This window comes from Geotrypetes seraphini, chromosome 3 (assembly GCF_902459505.1).
Source record: "Geotrypetes seraphini chromosome 3, aGeoSer1.1, whole genome shotgun sequence".
Taxonomy (NCBI): Eukaryota; Metazoa; Chordata; class Amphibia; order Gymnophiona; family Dermophiidae; genus Geotrypetes; species Geotrypetes seraphini.
The window spans coordinates 63,009,874-63,029,832 of record NC_047086.1 but is presented as its reverse complement, the minus strand read 5'-3'; the positions used below and the strand labels follow the sequence as shown (position 1 = coordinate 63,029,832).

Sequence of the window (19,959 nt, the reverse complement as noted above, 5' to 3'; positions counted from 1 at the left end):
GTTTTATTAAATTATCATTAGGTGGGAGGGTAGGGGTAGGGGGAGAAATTAGTTGGTTATGCATATTTGAAAGTTAAACGTGCTTATATTGACTTATTATAGATGATATATTTAGTTATTGTACTATTGAAGATTGTAAAATCGATAAAGATTTTTTTTTTTTTTTTTTAAACTCCTCTGGCAAAAGTAATTATTTGTTCTACTTATGCATGCCTGAGTTCTTTATCATTTGTATGATAATACCGTATTATTTAATAGGTAAATGTCTAATTGATTCAGTGTATGTTAATTTTTTTTACACCTTTCAATTAGGTTGATAAGATTTTTATAAATTGTAATTTATTGCTTTTGCTGATGAAAGTGTAATATGAAGTAATGGATGTGTAATCAAAGCTAATGACAGACTAAATATCATATGATAAATTAAATGGAAAAATGCACTAGATGTATATGGAAATTCTTGTCATTTCACTTTCGGTACTAAAACAACTGCTGTTCATTTGAAATATGGGGCAAGATAAAGACCACTTTTATTTCCATATATATATATATATATACTGTATACATTCTATATATTCACATTCTATATATGGTGTTTAAAATTATGTGTATACATCAGGCTCAATCGGTGCCAATAATTGGCAATCAATACCTATTAAGGCACCATTTATAGAATGTCTAGATTTAAGTACCAATATTGCACCCAGTTCATAGAATAGCAGTGCTTACACACATGACTGGCGCCAATAATTGGCAGTTATGTTTGCAGTGGTTAGGTGCTATTCTATAAACAGCACACCTAAATAACGTAGAGGTCCTTTTACAAAGCTGTGGTAACAATTCCCTACGACAATTCCTATGGGCTTTGGTGCATTTGCCGCAGGAGAATCACAACCATGGCTTTGTAAAAGAGGTCCTTAGAGGTCCTTTTACTAAGCTGCAAAAGTGTCCTTAGCCCTTCCCGGGTCTTTCCCACACATTAAAACCATTTTTACCATAGCCATAGAAATGACGGGATTTTTTATTATTTTGTTTTATGACTGTCCTCTAAAACCGCCCATGTTGTATGTGATAAGGGCTCATATGGTACCCTTGTGTCAACTAGTTAGCATGTGCCAATGTGGATGCACTAACTGGTTGGTGCAGGAATGCCTCTTCTACCCCTGACATGTCCCCTCCAAAAATAGAAAGAAATATTTTTTAGAGCACTGTTAGCACGCACGATTTTGAAGTTTCTGCAGGAAACTTGGGTGTGTCTTTGGTACTCCATTTTTAACTGCATTAGACACATGGCCTAGTAAAAGGACTTCTTAGTGTATAACTGTTAGCGAGATGTACAGATGGGCAGAGTACAGACATGTCATGATGCCAAATAATTTTTTTATTTTAGTATGTATATATCACTTATAATCTAAGTAGTTTACATTCAGGTACTCAAGCATTTGTCCCTATCTGTCCTGGTAGGGTCACATTCTATCTAATGTACCTGGGGAAATGGGGGATTAAGTGACTTGCTCAGGATCACAAGGAGCAATGTGGGATGTGAACCCACAGCCTGAGGCTGTAGCTCTAACCACTGCGCCATACACTTCCCCTGCACAACTTAAAGAATACTGTCCATTACACACATTGAATGATGCACTTCGCATGCCAATGTATGCCAGCTATTGACCTGTCATAAGTGGGTGCACTCATGCGTTGGTGCACCAGTGCAACTATTCACTAGTATTCTGTAATGACTTAGAAACTTAGAAACATGACAGCAGAAAAAGGCCAAATGGCCCATCCAGTCTGCCCATTGCAGCATCCACCATCTCCTCCTCTACCTAGGAGATCCCAAGGGCTTATCTCACTCTTTCTTGAATTCAGACAGTCTGTCACCACCACCTCTACCACCCTTTCTATACTTTTTATTACTTCAGAGCCTATCAACTCTTAACTTCATCCTATGCACTCTTACTCTGGAGTTTCAACTGAAAAAGACTCACCTCATGTACTGTATCATATCTCCCCTCTATTGCCTTTCCTCTAAAATATACATATTGAGAACTTTAAATTTGTCCCCATATACTTTATGATGTAGACTACCTGCCATTTTAGTACCCTTCCTATGGACCAACTCCATCCTGTTTATATATTTTTGAAGGTGTGGCCTCCAGAATTGTACACAATATTTTAAATGAGGTTTCACCAGAATCTTATACAGGGGCATCAATACCTCCTTTTTCCTATTGGTCATTCCTCTCTCTATGTATCCAAGCATCCTTTTAGCTTTTACCTTCTCCTTTTCTACATGTTTGGCCACCTTAAGATCATCACACCCAAGTCCCACTCCTCTTTTGTATAAAAAAAGTTCCTCACCCCTAAACTGTATCACTCCCTCAGATTTTTGCAGCCCAAATGCATCAACATTATGCACAAAAGAACACATTGACATGGTCGATGCCTTGATTAGAGAAGACCAATGGATAGTGTTGTCTCAATTGGCTGTAAATCAGCTATGGATCTGCATTTGCTATAATGCATGATGACATGGGATACAGGAAAATCTGCGCATGATGGGTTCCCAAACAGCTTACTGATCTGCACAAGCAACATTGTGAGGAGGTTGTGACCCAGTTCCTGACATAGTATGAAGAAGATTCGGGTATTCTCGAGAGAACTGTCACCAGTGACGAGACCTGGGTGCATCACTGTGACCTGAAGAGCAAAAGACAAGGCATGATGAAGTAAAGGAAGTGCTGCTCATCTGGTTTTAGTAGCAGCTAAAAAACTTCTCTGCAGGAATGCAAAATCCAGTTGAACAATACAACAAATGTGGAAAAGTAATATTTTCAATTGCTCACAGTTACTTCTATTAAAGCTATTGCAAGTATTTTGTGTTTACTTTTTGATTTACCCTTGAATTTTACTTGACCAAAACTAGGGCTGTTCAGGCAAACACTTTTCATTTTGGTTTTTTTTTTTAGTTTCTTGTGTCATTTACAGGTTTTTTTTTCCATTTCATTCAAATTTTACTAATTTTTATTTTCTATTTTTTCCTATGACTGCTGATCCCTCTAAAAAAGACTAAAACAAATACCCAGTTTGTGGCAACCACCCTCAATCTCCCCCCAGTCTTATCACAGATCCATGATCACAACTCCTCCTCCCTTCTAAAAGTACATCATCCAACCCAACCCTGGTCTTCCTTGGCACCAACATTAGGCAATGAATTCCCCTACCCCCAACCAATGAAATAGTCAACTCCCCCTTTCTATCTTATCTTTTATTTATTCAATTTTCTATACTGTTCTCCCAGGGGAACTCAGAATGGTTTACATTAATTTATTCAGGTACTTAAGCATTTTTCCTTGTCTGTCCTGGCGGGCTCACAATCTAATGCACCTGGGGCAATAGGTGGGATTAGGTGACTTGCCCAGGGTCACAGGGAACAGTGTTTGAACCCACAACCTCTGGGTGTTGAGACTGTAGCTTTAACCACTGCACCACACTCTCCCCTCAGAAGAGTTTCAGAAAAGGAACAATTTCCCTTCACTGTTGCATCGAAGCAAAGCTATCTGTAGCTTCTGGGTAGGAATAACAGGAACTGGAGTCTTAAAGGCAGAAAATATTAAAGCAACAGTAGGTGTAAGCTACAGTAGACTACCAGGAGTTGGAGTCTTGGAAGTAGGTGACTGAAACACAGCTTAAAGTCATATTTTTTAGGAAGCTGTGGAGCAAGGAGGGTGCCCCAGAGGTGACCAGCATAGCAGTAACAGAATTTTTCAGATTACACAGAAATGGATATTCTCACCCAGCAAGGAAGTAATTCAGCATAAAGATTATTTTCTTTTTGAGAAGCAGAAAAATGAAAGTTTATATAAGGAAACTCTAATGCAGAATTACCAAGTTCCAGGAAGGACATTTTTATGGGCCAATTCTGGTTTTGAATTTACACCTCAAAGCTGTTTGGGATATAAAGTCCCTTTTCCTACCCATATAAGTCTGCTGCAAGCCATAATGCATCATAATAGGCTTGTCAGAAAACTAGGTTGGCCTAACATTTCTCTCTTGGAACTAGGTAGACTTGGCAATTTTGCAAATACCTCTTGGGTGCTATCCAACTTTGCAGGGAATGAAGGTCTCCAGGCACAAGGTCTTATTACAGAATGTCTGGATCACTAATTGGAAAACCAGGATGTGGAGTAAGTTTGGCAAAAGTCTGTGACAGTGTAATATGAAAAAGGAATTTCAGAAAAGGATTTAGTTTTTTAAGTCCAAGAATTCAATAATGAGAAATATTAAGAAGGGTTTCAGAATCTCATCCCCAAACTTACAGTACTAAAAAATAGAGATGAACTGTTATTTACTAATGACATGGGATATGATCAATGATTTGATATACTGTTTTTCTGTGCTACAAACAAACCAGTCTCTTGTGGAATCACAATCTACATTTTTGTACCTGGGGTAATGAAGGGTTAAGTGACTTGCCCACAGTCACAAAGAGCTGCAGTGGGAACTGAACCCAGATTCCCAGTGCACTGCACTAACCATTAGGCTACTCCTCCAAGCCAACAATAGAAGGAGGGAGAAGGAGTGGCCTAGTGCTTAGAGCCAGAGCCTCAGCACCCTGAGGTTGTTGGTTCAAATCCCATGCTGCTTCTTGTGACCCTGGGCAAGTCACTCAATCCTCCATTGCCCAAGGTACATGAGATAGATTGTGAGTCCACCAGGACAGATAGGGAAAATGCTTGAGTACCTGATTGCAAACCACCTAGATAAATGGCTTTAAACTAGAAGTGATGGGGCAGGTGAGCAAAGCCCTCAGGTAAGTAAATCACTGAATACCTCTACACGGATGGGAAAATTGGGCAATGTCTGGAAAGCAGTATATACTAATGCTCAAAGTATGGGAAACAGGATTCTGGATCTAGAAACTGTGATGGAAGAAAAGAGGAGTTGGATATAGTGGCAATCACAGAGACGTGGTTCATGGAGAACCATGACTGGGATGTAATTATACCGGGCTATAATTTGTTCAGAAAAGACAGGGTAGGAAGGAAAGGAGGGGGGAGTAGAGCTATATGTTAAAGCCACACAATTGCAAGATCTGCACGACAAGGAAGAGGCACTGTGGATCAATTTGGAAAGAGGATTTGGTGAATATATTTACATTGATGTGCAGGCCTCCTTCACAGAGTAAGAAGTAGATAGAGATTTAATGGTAGACATTCAGAATATCTCTAAAAAAGGGGAAGTCATGCTAATAGGTGATTTTAACATGCCGGATGTTGATTTGGGGTATCCCTATTGTGGGGTCTTCTAGAAGTAGGGAGATCCTGGATTCTCCTACATGGAGTACTGTTCCAGCAGTTGGTAATAGAACTCACGTGGAATGGGGTCATACTGGACTTAATGCTTGCAAATGGGGAAAGTGTTAGAGCAAGCCTGGTCTTTTTTCAAGGACATGGTGAACAAGGCGCAAAATCTGTATATCCCCAGATTCAGAAAGGGGTGTAGAAAGAGTCGAGCAAAAAACCCGGCCTGGATAACTAAAGAAGTGAAGGAAGCGATAGGCGATAAGAAGACTTCATTCAGGAAATGGAAAAAGGACAAAACTGAGGAGAACTGGAAAGACCACAGGAAGTATCAAAAAGAATGTCATCTAGCGGTTAGAAAAGCCAAAAGAGAGTATGAAGAGAGACTAGCCAGGAAAGCACAAAATTTCAAACCGTTCTTCAAATACGCTAAAGGGAAGCAGCCGACTAGGGAGGAGGTGGGACCGCTGGATGACGGAGACAGAAAGGGAGTGGTGAAGGAGGAGAAAGAAGTGGCAGAAAGACTTAACATGTTCTTTTCGTCTGTATTTACAAAAGAGAACACATCCAACATACCGGAACCTGAGCAAATCTTCAAAGGAGACCAAGCAGAAAAATTAATATCCATTTAAGTAAGCCTTGAAGACGTACACAGGCAGATAGAAAAATTAAAAACTGACAAATCCCCTGGTCTGGACGGAATTCACCCAAGGGTTCTGAAAGAACTAAAGGAGGAAATAGCAGAAATACTGCAGCAAATTAGCAATCTATCCCTGAAAACAGGCGTGATCCTGGAGGATTGGAAGATAGCCAATGTTATGCCCATCTTTAAAAAGGGGTCAAGAGGTGACCCGGAAACTACAGACTGGTGAGTCTGACCTCGGTTCCTGGGAAGATGGCAGAAGCACTGATAAAAGACAACATCGATGAGCATTTTGAAAGAAATAAACTTCTGATAGCCAGCCAACATGGATTCTTCAAGGGAGATCGTGCCTAATGAATTTATTGCACTTCTTCGAAGGGGGCATCCATGGAAAATCAGGGGCGGGAAACTGCATGGGGACACCAGGAAATTCTTTTTCACTGAAAGGGTGGTTGATCGCTGGAATAGTCTTCCACTTCAGGTGATTGAGGCCAGCAGCGTGCCTGATTTTAAGGCCAATTGGAATAGACACATGGGACCTATTCACAGAGAAAGGTAGAGGAGGGTCATTGGGGTGGGCAGACTAGATGGGCTGTGGCCCTTATCTGCCGTCTATTTCTATGTTTCTATGAATTAACAAATGGATGGACAAAGGAGACCCATAGGCATCGTATATCTAGATTTCCAAAAAGCCTTTGACAAGGTACCCCATGAACGCCTACTTCGGAAACTGAAGAACCATGGGGTGGAAGGAGACGTACACAGATGGATCAAAAATTGGTTGGCGGGTAGGAAACAGAGGGTAGGAGTGAAAGGCCACTACTCGGATTGGAGGAAGGTCACGAGCGGTGATCTAGAAACAGGAACGAAGTGCGAAATAATAAAATTCGCAGACGACACCAAACTATTTAGTGGTGCTCGGACTAAAGAGGACTGCAAAGAATTGCAAAGGGATTTGAACAAACTAGAGGAATGGGCAATAAGTTGGCAGATGAAGTTCAACGTAGAGAAATGTAAAGTATTACATGTAGGAAGCAGAAATCCGAGGTACAGCTATATGATGGGAAGGATGTTATTGAATGAGAGTACCCAAGAAAGGGACTTGGGGGTAATGGTGGACAAGTCAATGAAGCCGGCGGCACAGAGCGCAGCGGCTGCTAAGAAAGTGAATAGAATGCTAGGTATAATCAAGAAGGGTATAACAACCAGGACAAAAGAAGTTATACTGCCATTATATCGGGCGATGGTGCGTCCGCATCTGGAGTACTGCGTACAATATTGGTCGCCGTACCTTAAAAAGGATATGGCGATACTTGAGAGGGTGTAAAGGAGAGTGACACGTCTGATAAAAGGTATGGAAAACCTTTCATATGCTGAGAGATTAGAGAAACTTGGGCTCTTTTCCCTTGAAAAGAGAAGACTTAGAGGGGATATGATTGAGACCTACAAGATCATGAAGGGCATAGAGAATGTGGAGAGGGACAGATTCTTCAAACCTTCGAAAAATACAAGAACGAGAGGGCATTCGGAAAAGTTGAAAGGGGACAGCTTCAAAACAAATGCTAGGAAGTTTTTCTTCACCCAGCATGTGGTAGACACCTGGAATGTGCTTCCAGAGGGCGTGATAGGACAGAGTACGGTATTGGGGTTCAAAAAGGGATTGGACAATTTTCTGTTGGAAAAAGGGATAGAGGGGTATAGATAGAGGATAACTGCACAGGTCTTGGAACTGTTGGGCCGCTGCGTGAGCGGACTGCTGGGCATGATTGACCTCAGGTCTGACCCAGCGGAGGCATTTCTTATGTTCTTATGTTGTTATGTGTTTCTGATGTTACAGTGGGTGATCATCTGGCATCCAGTGATCGCTGCATGCTATGGTTTAATATTAAGATGGGTATAGAGAGGACTCATTCAAAAGCAAAGGTTCTAGACTTTAAAAAAACTGACTTTGTATGGATGGGGGTTTACATCAAGGAATCGTATGGGTGGGAACATTTGGAAGGAATGGAAATGCGGTGGGCAAAACTGAAAGGATTGATTGTAAGGGCGGCAAACCTTTTTGTGAGGCAAGTAAGTAAAAGGAAAAGGAAAAGAAGGCTGCTTTGGTTCTCAAAAGTAGTAGCTGAGAAGGTAAGGAATAAGAGATTAGGTTTCATCAACTACAAAGGATTGCAGAAAGAGGAAGACAGGCATAAATATCTGGAAAAGTTAAGAAAGGCTGGTCATGTAGTCAGGAAAGCAAAGATGCAAATGGAAGAAAAAATAGTTGACATGGTAAAATGGGAAGACAAGATATTTTTAGATATATTAGTGACAGGAAGAAGTGCAAAAGTGGAAAATATGTAGAAGCTAATAAAGAAAAGGCTGTATTGCTTAACAAATATTTCTGTTCTGTGTTCACAGCTGAAGTGCCGGGAGCAGGACTTCAGAAGACAAATGTTAATAGTGATGGAGGAGTAATAGACCCCGATTGATTTTCAGAGGGTTGTGCTCATGAGGAGCTAGCTAAAATAAAGGTAGAGAAAGCAATGTGGCCGGATGGTGTACATCCAAGGGTGCTGAAGGAACATAGGGAAGTTCTGGTATCTCCGCTGATTGACCTTTTCAATGAGTCTCTAGAGTCGGGAATGGTACCAGAGAATTGGAGAAAGGTGGATGTGGCCCCTCTCCACAAAATTGGAAGTAAGAAAGAAGTAAGGAATTATAGGCTGGTAAGTCTGACTTCTGTGGTAAGCAAATTAATGGAAATGCTTTTAAAACAGAGAAAGGTCAAGTTTCTGGAATCCTGTGGATTACAGGACTGGAGGCAACATGGATTCACTAGAGCAGGGATCTCAAAGTCCCTCCTTGAGGGCCGCAATCCAGTTGGGTTTTCAGGATTTCCCCAATGAATATGCATTGAAAGCAGTGCATGCACATAAATCTCATGCATATTAATTGGGGAAATCCTGAAAACCCGACTGGACTGCGGCCCTCAAGGAGGGACTTTGAGACCCCTGCACTAGAGGTAGGTCTTGTCAGACAAATCTGATCAATTTCATTGACTGGGTGACCAGATAATTGGATAGAGGATGTGCGCTAGATGTGGTATATTTAGATTTTAGCAAAGCCTTTGACAGTGTTCTACACAGACATTTGATAAATAAACTGAGTGCCCTTGAAATGGATCCCAAAGTGGTGGGCTGGGTCAGGAACTGGTTGAGTGGAAGGCGACAGAGGGTAGTGATCAATGGAGATCACTCTGAGGAAAGGGATGTTAATAGCGGTGTGCCTCAAGGTTCTGTTCTTGGGCCTGTTCTTTTTAACATTTTTATAAATGATATTGCTGAAGGGTTGTCGGATAAGATTTGCCACTTTGCGGATGATACCAAAATCTGCAATAGAGTAGACACGCCGGATGGTGTGAACAACATGAAAAAAGACCTGGTGAAGCTTGAAGAATGGTCTGAAATTTGGCAGCTAAAATTTAATGCTAAGAAATGCAAGGTCATGCATTTGGGCTGTAAAAACCCGAGAGGACGGTACAGTAAAGGGGGTGAAGAACTTATGTGCACAATGGAAGAGCGGAACTAGAGTGTGATTGTATTTCATGATCTTAAGGTGGCCAAACAGGTTGAAAAGGTGAAAGATGCTAGGGTACATAGGGAGAGGTATGGCTAGTAGGAAAAAGGAGTTATTGATGCCTCTGTATAAGACTCTGGTGAGACCTCATTTAGAATATTGTATACAATTCTGGAGGCCACACCTTCAAAAAGATATAAAAAGGATGGAGTTGGTCAAGAGGAAGGCTACTAAAATGGTGTATGGTCTTCATGATAATGCGTATGGGGACAGACTTAAAAATCTCAATCTGTATACTTTGGAGGAAAGGCGAAAGAGGGGAGATATGATAGAGACGTTTAAATATCTACATAATATAAATGTGCAAGAGTTGAGTCTCTTTCATTTGAAAGGAAACTCTGCAATGAGAGGGCATAGGATGAAGTTAAGAACATAAGAACATAAGAATTGCCACTGCTGAGTCAGACCATTGATCCATCTTGCCCTGCAGTCCGCTTACGCGGCGGCCTTAGATCAAAGACCATTGCTGTAAATGAGTCCAGCCTCAGCTGCATACGTTCCAGTTTAGCAGGAACTTGTCTAACTTTGTCTTGAATCCCTAGAGGGTGTTTTCCCCTATAACAGACTCCGGAAGAGCGTTCCACTTGTCTACCACTCTCTGGGTGAAGAAGAACTTCCTTACGTTTGTATGGAATCTATTCCTTTTCAGCTTTAGGGAGTGCCCTCTCATTCTCCCTACCTTGGAGAGGGTGAACAATCTGTCTTTATCTACTAAGTCTATTCCCTTCAATATTTTGAATGTTTCAATCATGTCCCTTCTCAGTCTCCTCTTTTCAAGGGCGAAGAGGCCCAGTTTCTCCAATCTGTCACTGTACGGCAACTCCTCCAAACCCTTAACCATTTTAGTCGCTCTTCTTTGGATTTTTTCGAGTAGTTCTGTTTCCTTCTTCATATATGGTGACCAGTGCTGGCTGCAGTACTCCAGGTGAGGGCGCACCATGGACCGATACAGTGGCATGATAACCTTCTCCAATCTGTTCATGATCCCCTTATCATTCCTAGCATTCTTTTCGCCACTATCGCGCATTGCGCGAACGGCTTCATTGACTTGTCAATCAGAAAACCCATGTCTCTTTCCTGCGAAGTCTATCCAAGTAATGCCCCGGACATCCTGTATTCATGCATGAGATTTTTGTTACAAACATGCATCACTTTACACTTATCCACATTGAACCTCATTTGCCATATCGATGCCCATTACTTGAGCTTGATTATGTCACGTTGCAGATCTTCGCTATCCCCATGTGTCTTCACTACTCTGAATAACTTTGTATTGTCCACAAATTTAATCACCTCACTCGTCGTACCAATGTCCAGATCGTTTATAAAGATGTTGAAGAGCACGGGTCTAAGCAACGAGCCCTGCGGCACCCCACTGGTGATGCTCTTCCAGTCCGAGTATTGTCCATTTACCCCCACTCTCTGTTTCCTATGCTCAAGCCAGTTTTTAATCCACGTGAGTATTTCACCCTCGATTCTTTGGCTTGCAATTTTCCGAAGTAGTCATTCATGTGGAATCTTGTCAAACGCCTTCTGAAAATCAATGTTAACCGGGTCGCCCTTGTCTATCTGCCTGTTTACTCCCTCAAAGAAGTGCAGCGAGTTCTTCAAACACAATCTGCCTTTGCTGAAACCGTGCTGACTGGCCCTCATCAACCCGTGTCCGTCAAGGTGATCATTGATGCCGTCCTTTATCAGCATCTCTACCATCTTTCCAGATACCGAGGTCGGACTCATTGATCTGTAGTTTCCCGGATCTCCCCTTGAACCTTTCTTGAAGATCGGTATAAGATTCGCCACCTTCCAGTCTTCTGGAATCTTTCCTGATTTGATCGATAGATTGACTATTAGTTAAAGCAGTCCAGCTAAAGTCCTTTTCAGTTTCTTGATGACCCTCGGATGGATGCCATCCGGTCCCGGGAATTTATCAATCTTAAGCCTATCAATCTGCTTACATACCTCTTCTAGGAGTAATCTGAGGAAATACTTTTTTACAGAAAGGGTGGTATATTCGTGGAACAGTCTCCCGGAAGAGGTGGTGGAAACAGAGACTATGTCTGAATTCAAGAGGGCCTGGGATAGGAACGTGGGATCTCTCAGAGAGAGAAAGAGATAACTTAATGGTGCAATGTGTTTGCTTTATTGTAGTTAAGGCACTTCCCCCATCCTGAGGAAGATACGAAATGGGTTGGTGGGGCATAGTATAACAGCAACATTGCACCATTAAGTTAAGTTATTCAGAATATCTATTGAAAATGAATTAGAAGGAATGAGAGTCTGTTCAAATGAATGAAATGACTAAGAAAGTATAGAAAAAATATATAATGAATTGATACCCTGGAAATGAGTTGGAAATTCTTATTAGAATATTTATTTATTAAATAATATAGAATTAGAATGAAGAATAGATACATTTAGTAATGAAAAAAAAGAACAAAAAGAGAATAGAATAGAATACAGGACACGTTTGTGTGAGCCAGTGACGAGTGCTGCCACACTGTACTGCAAGATTTGACAGCGAACAGGTGGTGTTCTGAGACTCCCCTCATGCCACTTTAATAATAGTTTTATAAGGCATGATGTAAAATTAAGTAAGATTTTGAAAAATTTTTTTGACAACCCTACTAGAAACATACCCCCCCCTTTTTAATAAACCACGATGCGGTTATTAGCACAGGGAGCCACGTCAAATGGTCCTCGCTGTTTCTGCCGCTCATAGGAACTCTATGAGCATTGGGAGCAGCACAGAGCATTTGGCGCGATTACCTGCGCTAATAAATGCTATTGTGGTATAGTAAAAGAGGGGGATAGACCACTTGCAGGAAGAGATTCTATACTAGCTCTGGATTTCTGATGTACTGAAATTATGTATGTTTATCTTGTAAACCATTCTGAGCTCTTTGGAAGCAACGGGATCAAAAACAAAATAAATAAACAAAAGATCTTATAATGGTGCATTATAAGAACTGTAATACTGATTTCGATGTGTAGGATCAGGAATCTCAAATCTCACACTACTTTGGGATATAAGCATAAAACCAGGATTGACCAAAAAGTTCCCCTCCCTAATTGACCATTACCCCTTCATAAATCAAGCCCTAGATATATTTTGTGAGGTGGCACTGAAACGTTCTCAGCCCAACCAACCGACTTCCTAAATTCTGAGCACTATTTTGCCACTGTAGCTGAAAAGAGTGTTATCTTATTTCGTTAAGTGCCAATTTGCAGAAATAAAATTCTATGTTTTGACATTGTTTCAGATCATTGATTGAACCATATCCACATCATTCTCTTCTTGGTTGGGCTGAGAGCTTTTCAGCACTCCTTCGTATATGTTAAAAAAGGAGGAAGGACGGCCAAATGAACAGCAGGCAAGGTTAATAATGAGGTGAAAGAAGCTATTAGAGCTAAAAGTAAACCCTTCAGAAAAATGGAAAAAGGATCTGACTGAAAATAAGAAGAAAGAGCATAAGGAATGGCAAGTCAAATGCAAAGGAAGCCAAAGAGAGACCTTAAGAAGATTGTGATGGTGGCAAAAACATGTAGTAAAATCTTTATTAGGAATATTAGAAGCAAGAAGCCAGTAAAAGAATGGGTTGGAACACTAGATGACTGAGGGGGTAAAAGGGGCACTTAGGGAAGCTATGCCATAGTGGATAAATTAAATTAATTGTTTCAGTCTTCACCAAGGAAGATGTGGGGGAGTACTTTATTAATGATAGTTTAAAATCCAAAGGTGAAGTGATGGCACGGTCATGTTTCAACAGAGTAGCCTGTATCAAGGGAGTGTGATGCAGTGGTTAAAGCTACAGCCTTAGCACCCTGAGGTTGCGGGTTCAAGCTCATGCTGTTCCTTGTGACCCTGAGCAAGTCACTTAATCCCCCCATTGCCCCAGGTACATTAGATAGATTGTGAGAGACAGGGAAAAATGCTTGAGTACTTGAATAAGTTTATGCAAACCATTCTGAGCTCCCCTGGGAGAACGGTATAGAAAATTGACATCTCATAGCAATTGATATTGCTGATGCTCCCTCCTGGCCCAATGTTAATCGGCGGGGCAAGAGGGCTTGGGCTCCCTCTTGCCCTGATATCGTCGGGGGGTTCACGCTTCGACATGGCAGGAGGGCTTGGGCACCCTCCTGCCTGGATCGTTGTGGGGGGGATTCTGTAACCGGTGTTGTTTTTGACAGAATCCATCTTTTAGGCGAAGGACTGGCTCCTCCTTCGCCTAAAAGCCCTTCTGTTGGACGTTTGGGGCTTAGGCGTTTTTTTGGTTCATTATGGCTGAAAAGTGTAGACGTCGTGTGGGTGTACTTTTAGACGTAGTGGTGATTGGGCGTTTAGGCAGAGGAAGGCCATAATCAAAACAAGGACGTTTGGTTTGGTTATGGACACTTTCCCTGCTTCTGCTTTGAACGTTTAAGGACTTAGGCCAAAAGGGGACTCAGACGCTTTTTTTGATTATGCCCCTCCACTATGTTGTTTAACTTGCTTTTGTACCAAAGTTTTCAAACCAACCTCGTATTTTATGTCTGGTTTATATTTTGTTCTTTTGATAAGATGTTATCTAATTTTTAATGTTTAGGTATATTTTTGATTTGTGTATGCACAGCTTTTAATATACTTTTATGCATGTTTTATTGAAATATAAATGTATTGTTTGTTTATTTGTAGACTCCTGAGGAAGGTACTCTGAGAGTTCCAAAATGGTAGCCACTTAGGATCATTTTGCTTTGCTAATTCATAATAAAGGTCTCATACGGAAACATCTTGTCCATTCCAAATCTCTTTTTTTGGCCCCTAATTTTAAAGACAGTAGTCAAGTATTACATTTGCAAAGAGAAAGTGTGCTAAAAGTGCCTATATGCTTATCACATGCTATTTTATGCAGACTGTTAAGACGAGTAAATTAATTTGCATACTTATGAATGCGCTAATTTTCTTCCCTAATATAAATGTCTCTGAGAATACCACCTCACACTCTGCTCAAAGTATGTCTGGCCAGAGCAGCCCAATTTTTCATGTAAAAGCCTTTAAAACAGTATTCCCCAGATTTAACATAGTTTAATTATACAAATAAGTTTCATATTGCCATATTGCCGTGCTATATAGAGATAGGTAAAGTGAAAGTTCAGTAGTTTAAAAAATTCTTAATATACTGCACCACCCTTCAAATAATGTCAGAGTGGTGTACATAACATAGAAGAATTCAGAATTAAAAACAATAGCATAATAATAATTTCAATATCTCATGCAATCTATCTTTACACAAATAAACAAGCAAACAACAAAGGAGAGAATGGCTGAAACCACATTAAATTAAAAAAAAAAAAACCACAGAGGAACTGGAGTCAAAAATAAACTAATTGTGCCAGTATACTCCAGTTATATGTCTGCTGGGTGTAATGCCAACTATGACCCAACCACTGTTGCCAGAAAATTCATTAGTGAACTCTAATGTTATAGGAAAAAAGGGGGAAAAGGCCTTAGAAGTCACTGGGCAAATATTTGCACAGGAGCTATGAAGGAGAGCTATGCCTTCTCAATGGCTCACCCCATACTTCTATCATTGGCCAAAAAAAACCTATTTTATATGGTGTACAGTTCACAGTACACCATATAAAATAGGGACTTTTTTGGCCAATGATAGAAGCATGGGGGTGGGGGCATTGAGAAGGCATAGCTCCCCTTCATAGATTAAAAAAAAACACCCTATTTTATATGGTGTACAGTACCCAACTATACCACATTCTGGAAAAAAACTGAAAACCAACCTCTTTGACACTTGAACATCTCAGATCTTCCCTTGCCCAAATATTCCTCCTTTTCTCCTCCCCTTCCCTCTTCCCTCCTCTCTCTTCTCTATGTAAGTCGCCATGAGCCTGCTTAGGTATGTGCGACTCAGAAATAGAAGATTAAATTAGATTTTACTAAACCGTGATAGCAGTTAATCGCACAGGGAGCTGCGCTGAATGCTCCGCGCTGATCCTGACGCTCATAGGAACTCTATGAGCGTAGGGAGCTGCGCAGATCATTCAGCGCGGCTCCCTGCGCTAATAACCGCTATCGTGGTTTAGTAAAAAAAGGGGGGGGGAGGTAGTTTCCAGTTTCACTTTAAAACACTGCAAATAATGTTCTCCACACAAGCGCATAGGAAGATTGTTCCACAAAGCAGGAGCCTTATATAAAAATGCTTGCCTCATAGCAACAAGAGGGTCCTTCCATACTGGGAGTAAAGTTAATAGTTGAGACCCCACAGATGCCAGATATGGAGGCTGACATTCATACAAAGCCCTATGTACAAGGATTAATAATTATTATAATGGCCAATATTCTAAAGGCAGCCAATGATAACGCTCAAACAATGACAACACCTTACCAAATTGCTGGGTTTCACCCAACAATACATAAACCCCTAGATTTATCATTTAATCCAACATGCCGAAATATCAGGTAGCTTGCACATTTTCTTGAATCAGAAATTATTCCATTCAAAAATATGAAAGAAAAGAATGTCAAAATGTTCATATTCCTCTCCTATTACTTCCCTGACAATATATTAAAATTCCAAGTATTACCTTAGGATACTGCTTGACAGGGATCAATACTCTTTCAGAAAGCTTTATGTTTTTGTTACTGATTATATCAAGGTACTTTTTCTCCTCATCTTCTTTTTTTGAATCTTCAGAACTCTGATATTTTTCAATTTCTGAAAAAAAAAATAATAATAATTGATAGAAATAAATATATCAGTAATATAATATCTATATCTATTTTTATCTACATTTAACTTCTAATAATTTCCATGCTTTTTATAGAGCTAGATATATAAAGCATTGTTTATATAAATTCAAAAAGTCAAATTCATGATAAGGGGAATAATAGCACCTGCAGGACTGCAACCTTGAGCCCCTTTGAAAACCCCACTGCCTCATGCAACACAAATGCGGGCTTCAAAAATGCATACTGAGGGCTATTCTATAAACGACACTCTGTTGGGCACTGTTTATAGAATACTGCATAGCTTTGGGATTCATGTCCTACCTTGGGCACAAGGATTTATACCTACAGAAACCTGATATAAATCTTTGCATATAAATTAGACACAAATCCCCTCAATTCTATAATAAAGTGAACACTCCTGATCCACTCATGCCCATCCCATGGCAATGCCTCTTTTTCAGTTACGTGCATCTTTATAGAATAATGCTTTACAAATCAAAATGGTTGCCATTTAGGGCCAATTATGATTGTTAGCACACAAATATTGGTACTAATTGGCTCACTACTCAATGAAATTTTACACACAAATTGGGCATATGCCAAAATTTGCACTTTAACTTTGGGTGCCATTTATAGAATCCAGGCAGATGCATGTTTCCAGGACCTGGCCACCAGGGAATGCAATGTCCTCTCACTCTGAGGATGTGTCTCCAGGGCCTTCTGCCCAGGAGGAAAGGGTTAAGATGGCCATTGTAGTGGGATATTTGATCATTACGCATGTACATGACTGGCTGACTGGTGGCTGTGCGGATCGCTTGGTCACTTGCCTGCCTGGTGCAAAGGTGGCAGACTTCACACATCACATAGATGTGGATAAACTTCAACAAAAGATGGAACTCTTGTTGAATACCTGCAAGGCTTTACTCCTTTTCTTGATGGGATGCATCTGCTTGGTTAAGCTGTTTATCTTTCCTAAATGGTTGTATGTGTTGCAGACTTTGCCATTTTGTTTGCTAAAGAAGGGCTTACAAATTTTTATGAAAAAGTTTTTCGTTTTTTTGTTGGATGGCCAAGAAACCTAAATTACAGTTGACACAATTGTTGGGGAATTGTAATTGAGGGGGGAGGGTTTGGGCTTACCGGATTTGAGAATCTATAATTATGCATGTCTGCTTCGCCATTTGGGAGATTGGGTAAATGTGACTAATACTTACACCCCTCTTCATATAGAACAGGAGTTTTTTTTTCTCTTTTCAATGTATTTGCGTTACTTCATAGTTCCCGTAAGGCATTGCCCTCTTCTTTCTGTTCAAGTTTATTATTTAATTCATTACAAGCGGCATGGCATTGGCTTGTGCATGTCTTGGGAGGTGATCCGTTGGTCACTGATCTTTTGCCTTTGCAAGGTAATCTGGCCTTTCCTCCAGGAAGGGACTCTAGAGAGTACCGATTATGGGGATCAAGAGGAGTTTTGAGTTTAGAACATATATTGGGAGATGAAGGGGAGCTGTTGGCCCGTGCAGAATTGTTAGCTAAGGTGGGGGAGACTTGGGGTACACAGTTTGCATGTTTTCAAGTGCAGCACTATGTGAGATCCCTTGATGGAGCACAATTGTGCTTGCATTTGGGGGCTAAATTACGAGAATTGTTCACTCGGGAGGAGGGGGTATCTCTTTCGGTGTCTTGTATACATGCTAGATTGCAAAAATTGCAACCTGCAAAGGACTACAGGAACATTAGGGGTAAATGGGAAAGAGAACTACAACTTAATTTGGGACATTGGGATATAGCATGAACTCTGAAAGCGACACCTGGGGTGACCCCGTGTACATGGTTAAGAGAAACTTATTATAGGGTGGCTTTACGTGCTTATTATACTCGTACACAGTTATATTATAGTGGAAGTCTACCTACACCAATATGTCATAAATGTGGGATAGGGGGCCATACTTTGGGACATGCATTTTGGTCTTTTCCCATTATTCAAAATTTTTGGAAAAGAATAATATCTTATATGTCAAAAATAATTGGGAGATCTTTACATAGTTTTCCGACCCATTTTGTTTTGGATTTGCCAGATGCTTTCAGTCATTTGCCTAGGGGTCATCGGGTGTTGTGTAGGAAGATGAGTTTATTGGCCAAGAAGTGTATTCTTCAGTATTTGACAGTACCTGACCCCCCGAAGTTTTGGCATTGACAAAACCAGTTGCATTAGTTGGCCATCTGGGAGGCGAGAGATGCTGGAAGGGCTGAGAAGCGAAAGATGTTGTTTCTGCGAATATGGGATCCTTACTTACAAACCTTACATCCTAAGGGCCGTAGTGCGGTTTTAAGATGGGTGTCTTAGAGTATATTGATATGTCATAGTAAGGTTAAATAGAGAGTACCATTGGGAGGGGGAGGGGAGGTGGGGGGTATATATGCTCCTTATTTTATTTTATTTGATGCATTATTATTGTATTATGCACCTTGGAGTGCCCTTATACTTTATTTGATGTTATTTTGCATCAATAAAAATTGTTTGAACTTAGTGCTGGAGAGGAGTCTACTGTCTTGGTACATGTGGGTACCAGTGACTTAGGGAAATGTGGTAAGGAGATTCTAGAAGCCAAATTTAGGCTCTTAGTTAGGAAGTTAAAATCCAGAACATCCAGGGTAGCATTTTCAGAAGTTCCACGTGCAAGACCCAAGAGAAAGGCAGAGCTCAGTAGTCTCAATGCATGGATGAGACGATGGTACAGGGAGGAGGGTTTTAGATTTGTTAGGAACTGGGTGACAATGGGGAAGGAGGAACATATTCTGCAAAGATGGGCTCCACCTTAAACAGAGTAGAACCAGACTCCTGGTATCAACATTTAAAATGGAGATAGAGCGGTTTTTAAACTAGAAACTGAGGTAAGGCCGACAGTCACTCAAAAAAGCATGGTTTGGATCAAGGTATCTTTAAAAGATATAATCATAAAAGGAAAGCTGAACATCCCAATGGCAAAATTGCAATACAGGCCCTGGTAGACCAGGTATCTTTAAATACAGAGCATGCTGATTTTAAAGGTTGTAAATTATCCATCCCAGGATGTACCAGGAAAGGGGCCTAAGGCTCTGATTGGCCCAGGCGTCTAAAGCCCATTCTATGGGAGGAGCCTTAGGTATCTGGGCCAATCAGGACCTAAGCCCCTCCTCCCCCTGGTGCATCCCAGGATGCACCTGGAAGGGGAAGATCCATCATTTTGGAGAGGTGGGCCACCAGCAGGAGGGAGTGGGCATCCTACTACTACTATTAATTATTTCTATAGCACTACGAGACACACGCAGTGCTGCACAGTCACAAAGAAGAAGAAACATCAGAACATCAGAAGCTGTCATACAGGCAAGTATGTACTGTTTCATTTGCTATTACTACATATAATTTCTATAGCACTGCCAGACACTTGCAGCACTGTACATTACATTAACCATGTAAGAGACAATCTCTGCTCAACAAAGTTTACAATCTAATCAGACATACAAACAGGACAATTGGGGTAGGAAATTACAGAGGGTGTGACAAAATAGACATTTATATCTTTGAGGATGGCAGTGACCACTGCGGGAGTGTGTATGTGTGTATGTGTTGGGGGAGGGGGGGGGGGGCGGATTCATTCCTTCATCCCTCCAGTGGTCATCTGGAC

The 19,959-nt window shown here is 40.8% G+C and overlaps 1 protein-coding gene across 1 annotated transcript in view; it reads right to left on the bottom strand.

Annotated features, from left to right (window-relative positions):
* KHDRBS2 (KH RNA binding domain containing, signal transduction associated 2) overlaps positions 1 to 19,959 on the bottom strand; it is a 626,093-nt gene that overhangs the window by 570,800 nt on the left and 35,334 nt on the right. Inside the window, exon 2 of the mRNA XM_033937546.1 lies at positions 16,147 to 16,277. Coding sequence (XP_033793437.1) covers positions 16,147 to 16,277 — 131 coding nt within the window. The remainder of the gene's footprint in view (positions 1 to 16,146; positions 16,278 to 19,959) is intronic.